At 31.8% G+C, this 12323-nt stretch overlaps 1 protein-coding gene across 2 annotated transcripts; it reads left to right on the top strand.

The window, feature by feature from the left end:
* The first annotated feature begins 5747 nt into the window (after positions 1-5747).
* On the top strand, positions 5748-11110 carry LOC120150045 (probable metal-nicotianamine transporter YSL5). Of its 2 annotated transcripts, none has more exons than XM_039162744.1 (6): positions 5748-6161; positions 8752-8906; positions 9152-9249; positions 9336-9470; positions 9613-9802; positions 9907-11110. In XM_039162744.1, the coding sequence occupies exons 1-6, from the start codon at positions 5771-5773 to the stop codon at positions 11008-11010; spliced, it is 2073 nt and encodes a 690-aa protein (XP_039018675.1). In that variant the 5' UTR covers positions 5748-5770; the 3' UTR covers positions 11011-11110. The 2 variants fall into 2 exon arrangements, with proteins under 2 accessions (XP_039018675.1, XP_039018676.1); XM_039162745.1 differs by having other exon boundaries at positions 5929-6161; positions 8717-8906.
* Positions 11111-12323: the final 1213 nt, after the last annotated feature.

Genomic DNA, 12323 nt, shown 5'->3' with positions numbered 1-12323 from the left:
CGAATGGTTTGCGATCGCTGCCAATTTTACCGAGTCTTTTGGACTTACCCTCAGTGTATTAATGCAGTCAAGTACTGTAAACCAATTGTCCAAATTGATGGTACTTTCTTGTATGGGAAATACAAGCAAGTTTTATTATTGGCCGTGGTCCAAGATGGAAACCGCAATATTCTTCCTGTTGCGTTTGCCCTCGTTCAAGGAGAAGACACTGAGTCTTGGGCTTTTTTCCTTAAAAATTTACGTTTACATGTTGTCACTAAGGAACGAGTATGCATTATTTCAGATCGAGGAGCCGGGATAAAAGCAGCAATGGACTCTTTGGGTACAATGTATAGACCTCCACATGTTCAACATCGTTATTGTGTCCGTCATATTGCTGCAAACTATTACGGAAAATACAATAAGAACGATGAACGTCAGTTAGTCGTGCGGATGGGTATGTTACTTTTTCCCAATTTTTCTATCAATTTCTTATTACTTATTTATACTTCATATTAACTATTACATATTCCTAATGGCTTAGGTTACGAACTCTTACATCAAAGGTTTGAGTCGATGCTACAAGAGATGTTTGGCAAAAATAAGAAGGGGTGCGAGTACATTATGGACATCAACAAAGAAATGTGGACAAATGCATATGACGGAGGGTATCGCTATGGTCATATGACAACAAACTTGGCTAAAGCAATAAATTCAACCTTAAAGGGGGCGCGTCATTTACCAGTCACGACGTTGGTTAAAACGACTTATTTTCGTTTGGGTCAACTCTTTGCAAAGCTCGGTGGACAAGCTCTTACTTGGATGCAAAACGGACATATTTACCACCCAAGACTAGTAGTTGATTTACAGAAAAAAGTGGTTGCATCAAATGGGATGTTAGTTACAAATTTTTCTCGCACCCGTGAATTGTTTCGTGTAACCGAAATGCCACGTCCCCTGCAAGGGATTGAAGCTAACTCTTTCAGAGTTAATCTGCAAGAGAGGTGGTGCGATTGTGGTTTCTTTCAAGCACTCAAATATCCATGCTCTCATGTCATTGCTGCTTGCTCACATTCGCATTTGGACTACAAAAATTATGTTGATCCCGTATACCAACTTTCACAAGTATTCAAGGTATATGAATTTGAGTTTCTGCCCATAGGAAACGAAAGAGACCCAAATGAGATTCAAACTTGGCTTACAATTGTACTAGATCCATTGCTATTGAGGGACTCAGGTCGTCCAAAATCTACTAGAATACATTGTGATATGGATATTCGGGAGAAGTCAACAGAACAAAAACGATGTGGGCATTGTAGAAACATCGGGCACAATAGAAAAAAATGTCCAGCTCTGTTATCATCATATAACCGTTAACTCTTATGTAATTAATATTGTATTTAAATGAATGTTTTTGTTTCTAATAATTTAATGTTATTGCATTTATATAATTTGTCAATGTATGTACACCTAAATAATTTTTTTAACTTTTAAATACATAAATATATTTAATATATTTATTTAATATAATAATTAATATTATTAGTTATAATTTTTTTTAAAATATAATAATAATTCCACCTTCTAAGTAGAGAAAAATATTAAATTAAACAAATTAAAAGTTATTAAAAAATTTATGTATACGATGACACATTTCATGTTCTTATTGGAAGATTAAATTTATTAAATTAAATTTTCAATAAGACTAATTTTATAAAATATGTAAGTCTTGAAGATTAAATATGTAATTATACTAATTTATTAACTTATGCATCAATATTTTCGTTAAATATTGATATGAGATGACTAGATTAATAACATTTAAATAATTAACTGATAAAATTAATAGATCGATAATCAAAATCAAAAATAATAATATAACCATATGTGTAATATTATAATTTCATACATTTTTCCTATAACTACAATAAAGTCAAAACTGGTTTTCATATATTGTTATATCATATTAATGTAGATAATTCACTCCACCTTTAACACACATTAACAAAATACATTTGATAATTCTTACATTATAATCGAAACATTTTACATAATATATTATTAAATTATAATAATAATAAAAATAAACTATTTATTATTAAACAAAATACGTGTTTGCTGAGTTGGCAAAGGCGCGTCCCCGGGGATGCGCCTTCCACACGTGGCATCCAACTCAGCGAAAACACGGGTAAAGCGCGTCCCCGGGGACGCGCCTTTGCCAACTCAACAGAAAGGGTGCTACTTCGGGAAATATTGATCAAACAGTGACAGAAAGGGAATATTAAAGAAAATTAGTGTCAGTTATGTCAAATCCCCCTAAACTCGCATGCTTGTCAAATTCAATTCGACCGCTGTCAAGTCGAACATCAAACATCAAGTTTTGAACCAAACTCATTATTCGAACTCGAGTCAGCTCAATTACAATCCTAAATCAGATAACACTATAAAGAAGATGCCCCTTAGACCACTATCATTAGATCACAACATCATATATCGAATAATAAAATAATCCTTCCTAACAACTACCAGATAAAAATACCCACGACCAGGGATGTGTAAATTCAGGTATTTGAATTTTTGGGTATTTGATTTTCAGGTACCTGAAAATTTTAAGTTGGTGATTTTTCAGTCCGTGTCCTGACTCGGATGTTACGAGTATCTGGTAATCGGGTACCCGGATTTTGCGGGTACCCGGTAGTCGGATACACGATACATGGTTTTTTTTTATTTTTTATTTTTAAATTATTAATTTAAAAAATATATACACTAATTTAAATGTTCGAAACTTCAAATTACATACTCTAATATCCGAACATAAAATTTAAAAGTTCGAAATACAAAATTAAATAATTCATTATATATATATATATAATAAAAAAATAAAAACTAACCCGAATACCCGAAAAAACTAGATTTTGTGACCCAGGCCGATCCGGTAAATGCCGGGCCGGATACCCGACCATGTAATTTTTATTAAAAAATTACCCGATTTTTTTAGGTCCGGGTTGATGGGTCGGGTAGTTTTGCCACGACCCACGACACCCACTAAAGCCATATATATATTTTTTTGGATAAGTCGCGAATTTAATATTTTATATTAAGAGAAGAGTTTAAAATTTTAAATATATAATAATTTAAAATTTTCAGAGGTAATTCTCCATTGATTCTCGTGATCCATTCCTGACAACATCAACGGTTGATCACAATCTAACATTGCAGGAAAATATTAAGAAAATCCTACAAAAGAAAGGATGGAAGTAAGCTTACCGAAATGCAGCTTTCGTCTTCCGGCAGCAACATAATTAACTCTCAGTAAGACATGACCTACCACAAAGCTCAGATTTCAGACTTCGAGGACAAGGCTACGGATAAAATAAACTCGTCAACATGCACAATTCTCATTCTTAAGCATAGTTAAAGAAACTAAACCTACTTGTTATTGTTCTAAGCTTAGCTACCGCATGTGCATGTCTATAAAATAAACGAGGCCATCGTTTTTTTTTAATATTTCTTAAGAAACAAATTCTTGAACCATTAAAACAGACAAACTAACTAAACAAGCCTATACTACTATATGACCAGAATCGTATACACAAACATTACATTAGCAATAAATGAAGAACTATATCATCATCATTGCATCGTCATAATCAAGATGGACATGTATATATATCATTATCATAACCATCACTATCACCAAGGGATGTATTATAAAAAAAATCCCACCTTCTTTCATCTAAATCCCCTCTTTTATCTTTACCATCGCAAATAGTTAGTAGCTCTGAGAACTCATGAGGAAACTGTTGTTCAAGCTTAGAGTTCAAAGTATGTTCAAGGCAAACTCGTGGTTGTGTTGGATCAACCACATTGTGAACTGGGCTCGTTTGTAGATCATAAACCCTCGGAGTTGCTTATTAGGAGCTTAAAATCCAGGGTTGAAAGTTGGGCTGATCCTGAATTTGACAATGAATCAAGTATAATGAGAATTTTGGAGTTGCTTATTGTGAACTGTGAATTTTGGAAGGTAAGTATAATGAGAATGATTTTTGGGTTCTCTGATCCATTGGCGGTCGTGATCTGTAAGGATGAGATAAAGAGATGGTGCGGACAACGACGGTACTGCCACTTGGCCTTCTCATTTTAGATTGGAGAATCGAAGGCTGGTTGGGTTTTGACTTTTAGATTAAATAATAAGGATAATTTTAATATTTTATTTTTTTAACTTTTATATATTTAAATTTTAAAGAAAATGAATAAGAAATTATAATCAATGTCACATGTCAAGATAACGACTGTTTTAAACTTCTGTTACGGATGTGACACTTAAAATGATAACGTTATACATACATTGACTGAAAAAATTTAGACACAAAAAAATATATAATTTATAAATTTATTTTTATATTAAGTCAATTATACTTTATATTTTGGATCCATAATTTGAATATATGATCCAAAAATTCAAATATCACAAATATTAGATATCTGTTTTTTCGATCATATATGAATCACAATTATAATAATCTAAATTTTTAAATATTTAAAATTTTAAATCAAATAATATTTGATATGCATCCCTAATCTTTCTCGTTTGTAAGGTTGTCAAAAATTAAATCGTACTTGTTCTCTAAGGGTTGTTCGTTTGACAAGTAGTAAATGGTGGGGTGTAAGACTGTTTCCACAATTAATTTTACAACAAAGGAAAGATGAGTGATTTAAGATTGTTCCTCAGTTACTAAATCGATTTATTAAACAAGGGACAGATGTAGAGATGTCAACTTAACATAAGGTTAATAAAAGACGTTACCGAAATATTAATATTTTTTTAACATTTTTGGTATAGTGTTATCTAAAATATTATTTTTTTACTGAAAATGTTAATATCAAAAACATTTATTTTAGGTAGAGAAACTAACATTTAAGGTAAAAAAAATAACATAAGTAACATTTTACTATAAATATTAAAAAATATTAATATTTTCGATAGCGCATTTCTCTAGTTTTATATTAGGTTGACGTACAATAAAACTACCCGACATACCCACGTTATAGGTGGAAGGAACAAATGGTCTCTAAATTTTGATAGTCTAACTATATATTAAATTATTAATAATTTTGAAATCATTATAATTAATTTTTTATCCTTCTTAAAATATTTTGCTATAATTTTTAAGACACTGGCGGTTTTAAAATTATTGGAATTAACTATTTACTCTAAATTTGTTTGGTTTAATTATTTCTTAAGATTTTTAAATTTTAAATTTTGTGAAATTAAACTCTTAGTCTCTTAAACTTTACGATTTAATTATTTTTTAAGATCATTTTTATTTTAAAATTAAATAATTTGTCCCTCTCATAGTTTAATCCTGACTTTGTCCCCCACTCTAAAACCTTTCTTATTAATTTTGAATACTAAATATATTACTTTGTCAATTTAAGAAGCAATCACCGAATCTCTCTTTACCTAATTAAAAAAATGGATAAAAAGAGAAAATTGATAAATCCAACTATTATTTTATAATTTTTAATAGTTAAAAGAGTAAAAGAAAATTTATTAAAAACTCTAGTGACTATTATTGTAATTTACCCTATATATTTGGCGATTTCTTTATGTCGTGTTCCATCCTCCCCTATCATCTGTAGAGTATTTTAATAATTTCTTTCCTGTGAGTTTAGTTTTTTTTTTCTTTCGATTGACGGGCGCTTTCTAGCTATAAAACCAATCCGCTTTCCAATAAAAAGATTCATTTCAATTATTAAGGATAAAATATTCCTACAAAAAAGTAGAGAAATGGATGGGAATGGAAGAGATGAAGATAAGGTGGAGCATGGGTTCCACCATGAAGAAGAAGATGTTAATAAGTACAATAAAGGCGAGATGTCGGTGGAACAAATCTTCGAAAGAAGGCAAGTTCCGCCGTGGAGGAAACAGTTAACGATGAGAGCATTGGGCGTCAGCTTGGTGCTGAGCATATTGTTCAGTTTCATAGTAATGAAGCTGAATTTAACAACCGGAATCATCCCTTCCCTCAATGTCTCCGCCGGATTGTTAGGATTTTTCTTCGTCAAGACATGGACAAAGTTGCTCCAAAAATCTGGCCTCCTCAGGCAGCCCTTCACCCGCCAGGAGAACACCGTCATTCAGACCTGCGTCGTCGCCTCCTCCGGCATCGCCTTCAGCGGTAAGTTTTTATTTTATTGTTACACAAAGAAAATAATTAATTTACGTTGAATTAGCGTAAAAATATCTCACAAATTAGATTAATTAGGAATTGGAACACTGTATAATCGGGTCGAGTTAGCTATTTTGGAGCGAAAGTGGATCGTACCATGGATCATGGTATTTCCGATTTCAATGGAGGGACTGAAGGGTCAAGTGAGTTTGGTGAGAAGTTAGGAACATTTTTTTATATATAAAATAAGTATTTAAATTATACTTAAAATTAATTTTAAATGTTTAAAGATTTTTTTGATTAAAAATAGATGTCTAATATTTTTATTGTTATACTTTTAAGTGTTGAGTTTAGAACATATAAATATTTATATGATTATTTTATAATTTTTAATAATTAAGAGATTCAATAAAATAATATCATATAATCAGATCAGTCACTGAGCATGATAAAAAGGAACACATGCCCAAGTCTCCATTTGCTTTGAAACTAAAACTATAAATTTATATATAATTACAAATAATAAATTATTTATTTTAGTTACTCACTTATTATTTTAATTTCGTTTTGGTATTTTAATTATTATTATTTTTTAAAATCATATTTAAGATTACATTTTGTTTCTTTTTTTTACTTATTATTAAAAAATTAACAGTAATGTTAAATTAATATTTTTAAATTATTTTTTTTATTTTTCACTTAATTATTCTTTAATTCATTCTTTTGTAATATTTGTTATTAGGGGCCTAATTTCTATATTCGTCTCATGCCACTAAAATATGGCATAATGTCGTTAGATCATTTTGTAACTTTTAGTGTTAGGAGACTTAAAAAAGTATCATCCAATAATTGAGAGACTATTTGTGTCATTTATTCTATTTTTATTTTATTTTATAAATAATTTATTATGATTATAATATAATATTTATTTTTAATTTTTTAATTATTGATAATATATATTATATAGATATAATTATTTGAAGTCAAAACTTTTAAAAAATAATACTCCTTTTTAATCATAGAAATCAATCAATTAATTTAAATATTGTTTACATTAAAAAAATTAGGTGCACATTTAATAAATTATTAATTCGACGAAGCTGTAGCTTGGGGGAATGGAAGGGGTAAGATTGAGAAAGCCACTAGTCCGCGTGGTTCATCACAATACTGATAAAGTCAACGACTGCATAAAGATTTTTCTTCAGTCATCCAAAGGAAAAGAAAAGAGGGAGGGATCCTTCGGAATTTTATAATTATTTCACGTTCACACTGCCTATGAATGCTAAAGTCACGCTGACACCATATTTTCCTACGTCTTTTCACATTGCTTAAAAGCTGTCCATGTTCTTCTCATGATTACCACGATGTCTATTCGTACTATATTTTTTTAATTATTAATATTTGATCTAAGTTAATTTAATATGAATATTATAAAGTCAAAATGATTTTTTAATTCAATTTATTTTATTTGTAAATATTATAATTTAAATATTTGTTATTTTCTAAAAATATAATATTTGATCCCATTAAATTATCCGATGGTTAGTTATCATTACTATACTCTAATTCTCTTTTTGTTTATTTACAAAAAGACCAGTAGTGTATAATTTTTTATCAAAGGAAACTTTATTCAAACCAAAAAGGAATAAAATTACAATAGAAGACTTAGGTTATTGGGTTGGACAATTAGGATGATAATTTAATTTGAAACTCGAATATTTCGACTTGACTTAATTTAAAAGAGTAAGTTATAAAAAATATTTTGGATTTGAGACAAATTTAATATAGGGTGAGGTCAGGTTGGGTCGAAATTGGGTGAAGGGTAAATTTTTTTTGACTTAACCTAACCAAGGAGTAATAATGTAATTTTTATACAAATTTATGAATAATTAGTATAATATTATTTTCTAAATAGTTTTTTTAATTAAGTTTTTATTTTATATCGGGTCAGGTCGGGTTTATACTTTAAAAATCTGGGTTGGATCAAATTTGAGTCTAGGAAATATGCTCTTTAGGTTAGGTCGGGGAAAAGATATATATTTTTCGAGTCTAGAGGTATATTTTTCAAGTTAACCCAAAACTCGACCCATTGTCATCTCTATGGATAAGCATCCAATTCCCCGGTCGGACATGCTTGTAACCAGTTTTGTTAGCCACCCAATCGACAACCTTGTTATAACCTCGACGCATGAAGGAAAAGGAAAAGTAAGGAAAAATTACTGCAACAGAAAGCAAATCAGAAGCACTTTCCCAACACCTCCTCCTCATAATGTGTTCAACATTATCAAAATTGGATTTATAACATTAGTGATCCACCGTCAAAGGGCTGCAACAACTCCCAATCTGCATGCTAAAGCTTCCGTTGCACCCGGCGGAGACACCCATACACAATTATTAGCTCCTCCAATCAACTTTATTGTATACTTTAGCCATGTCCAGCACCCGAAAATGTAGAATGTAGTGCTGCTCCCCGACAACACATTGAGATGACCGCGACATTATGATTGATTAAAGAAAATTTCAGCATTCATTTTGCTTAAATTGCAACCTCAACTGATATGCAGAATCTATTATGCTCACTTTACGTGCTGGCAAACAGGGGGGTTCGGAAGTTACCTCTTCGGAATGAGCGAACGCATCGCCAAACAATCAGGGGATAATGGCGGTTTCAAGAATCCGTCTCTAGGATGGATTATTGGCTTCCTCTTTGTTGTTAGCTTTCTTGGTCTCTTCTCTGTGGTGCCCCTTCGGAAGGTACACTATGCTTTTCTCCACCATATTTTGCAAACATGCAGCAACTGTGTTCAATGAACAAAGAAATGCTAATTTCCAAATGCATTCTGTCTGTAATAGTACATATATAATTGTTTATATATAGGATTGAAATCATTGAGTTGATAATGACTGATAATTTTGCAGGGAAATGGTTTTCTTTTTTTGTGTTTTTCTTTTCTTGTGTTAAACTCCATAGCCAACATTTTGTCCTCTCTTTTTCTCAGATCATGATCATAGACTTCAAGTTGACATATCCGAGTGGTACTGCAACTGCACATCTCATCAATAGCTTCCACACTCCTCAAGGAGCAAAGCTAGCAAAGTAAAATCAATGTCATAGTTTCGATTTCTAATTAAAGCTGATCGTTATCACATTTGTACATTTTAATATATGTTTTTTACTTGTAGGAAGCAAGTAAAAACATTGGGTAAGTTCTTTTCTTTCAGCTTTTTGTGGGGTTTCTTTCAGTGGTTTTTCACTGCTGGTGAGGATTGTGGATTTGCTAGCTTCCCTACGTTCGGGCTTAAAGCATACGAGTACAAGTGTGTAAAATCACTTCATTTTTTTATTTTTATTATTATTTAGTGAACACTGAACACAATAAATGTACAGTTGATGAAAGATTTTGGGATAATATATTTTTTGGAAACAAGTACTAAGCGACTCCTTTTGCTAATATTTCAGGTTTTTCTTTGATTTCTCAACAACATACGTTGGAGTAGGGATGATTTGCCCTTACATAATAAACATATCAGTGCTGCTTGGAGGAATAATTTCATGGGGTCTAATGTGGCCTCTCATTGAAAAAAGAAAGGGTGATTGGTATGCTGTTGGTCTTTCCTCGAGCAATATGCATGGCCTACAAGGTTACAAGGTTAGTTTCCGAAGACCATTGAGATTTCAGTTCCCAGACACCGATATATCGATCTCAAGATCCGTTCTTCCTCATTGACTCTTTCGAAATTTTCCTAACTCCAGGTATTTATTGCCATTGCCATGATTTTGGGTGATGGGCTATACAACTTTATCAAGGTGTTAACGAGAACCCTCACAGGCTTGTTTTATCAACTTCGAGGACGACAAGCTCTCCCCATTGCAGACCAGCACTCCCCTGATACCTCAGAGAAGCTATCTTATGATGACCAGCGCCGAACCCAACTCTTTCTAAAAGATCGGATTCCTACATGGTTTTCTATTGCAGGGTATTTAACAATTGCTTCCATCTCCACCATCGCTCTTCCGCACATATTTCATGAACTCAAATGGTATTACGTTTTGGTCATCTACATCTTTGCACCAGCACTGGCTTTCTGTAATGCGTATGGAGCTGGACTGACCGATTGGTCCCTAGCTTCGACCTACGGAAAGCTAGCAATTTTTATTATCGGAGCTTGGGCAGGTCAAAATGGTGGAGTCCTTGCAGGCCTGATAGCTTGTGGTGTGATGATGAACATTGTTTCAACAGCCTCTGATCTAATGCAGGATTTCAAGACTGGTTACTTGACCCTTGCTTCTCCTAGATCCATGTTTGTTAGCCAAGTTATTGGCACTGCCATGGGCTGCATAGTTTCACCTTGTGTCTTTTGGCTATTCTACAAGGCATTCCATAACCTCGGACTTCCTGAAAGTCAATATCCTGCTCCTTTTGCAACCGTTTATCGCAACATGTCTGTATTGGGGGTGCAGGGCTTCTCTGCTCTACCAAAAGACTGTCTCTTGTTATGTTATGTGTTTTTCGGTGCAGCCATTTTGATAAACTTAGCTAAAGATATGCTGGGCAACAAATGGGGATCTTACGTTCCACTTCCAATGGCAATGGCAATACCGTTCTACCTCGGCCCATTCTTTGCCATCGATATGTGTGTTGGAAGTTTGATATTGTTTGTCTGGCAAAAGTTAAGTAAGGAAAAGGCAGATGCATTTGCAGCTGCGGTTGCCTCCGGATTGATATGTGGCGACGGTATATGGACTTTGCCTAGTTCAATACTCGCTTTAGTCGGGGTTCAACCACCAATTTGCATGAAATTTCTCTCAAGGGCAGCAAACGCTAGGGTTGATAAGTTCTTAAATCCGCAAAGTTGAATTCAAGTCTACCAATTGAGAATATGCATGCAAAATCTATAGATGCTTACATTAGCCATGTAAAACAGAACCATCAAGTGTTATTCATGCATGTTATTTTTCCTTGTTTTCTTCTTCATCTAATGTATGTTGATGTACAATGAGACGTACGAGGTTGCAAAAAGAAGTTGAGACACAAAGAAAGAATGGATTAGCGTGAAAAGGATGCGATATATGTTATAGATAATGAAAGTGAAAAGAGAATGAAAAGTCATATATAGTTGGTTGATACAAGGTGTGATGTGTACATTGTTGGATAATGCAAATAACTAAATAAAAATTAATATTTTTTTAGAATATATATATATATATAAGATATTAGAGAGTGGGTGAGATTTTATGATAACCGTCTCTATTTATTACTAATTTATCTCTAACATTTTATTTACAAATATCAAATTATAATTCACTATTAGCTCCTAATAGGTATTGGAATTTTGCTCCTAACATTTTCTTTATAGATATTGGAGAGTGGTTGAAATTTTGCTCATAACGAGTATTGAACTCACAACTTTAAGGAAGAGGAGTTATGTTAACTAAGAGCTTTTAACCACTTTGCTTTATAGGATGAAAATTATTAGCATAAACTATTACGAGACTCTTGCAAATGATTGATTAAAAGGAAGTGTGATAGAACGAGAATGCATATCTAGGATTGGTTCTGAAAAAGATTTGGTATTTAAATATTCTTAGTACATCACATTTTCTTTTTCAGAGACCTACCTGGTGTACTGTCCATTTCTACGCTCACTATTTCAATTCATAAAATACTATGACATATTTACACACTTTGTAAGTTAAAATAAGAAGTTATATTTGATAATATTATTAAGATTTTTTTTATCATAGTAGTTGAAATAGTAATGGTCTCTTCAAAGTTAATATTTGATTAATGTGATAGATAATATTAATAAAAAATTTGTAGCTATTAAAATTTTATTATTATACTCTTAGAATTGAGGAAGGAGAAGAAATTATCTAGCCATAATATTTCTAATTATTAATTCATCTTTTGAAGAATTAGGAAAATATTAAAATTTATTATAAATGACATTTACTTTTAAGGAATTTCATAATTTGAAGACATTTATATTAATTATTATGTTAAAATTTTGAAAATACAAATGTGTGATTATGATTTTATCTAGGATGATTTACTCTAATTTACTATATTATTAAAATTTTAATAACAAACAAATCAAACTCGCCAACATTTATCATCATCTCTGAAAGTATTATAGTTAAATAATAAATTTAAAGATTTAAAAATTACT

This window comes from Hibiscus syriacus, unplaced genomic scaffold (assembly GCF_006381635.1).
Source record: "Hibiscus syriacus cultivar Baekdansim isolate YM2019G1 unplaced genomic scaffold, ASM638163v2 tig00111013_pilon, whole genome shotgun sequence".
In the NCBI taxonomy this organism is placed as follows: domain Eukaryota; kingdom Viridiplantae; phylum Streptophyta; class Magnoliopsida; order Malvales; family Malvaceae; genus Hibiscus; species Hibiscus syriacus.
The sequence above is the reverse complement of the archived record's forward strand: the minus strand, read 5'-3'. Positions and strand labels throughout refer to the sequence as shown.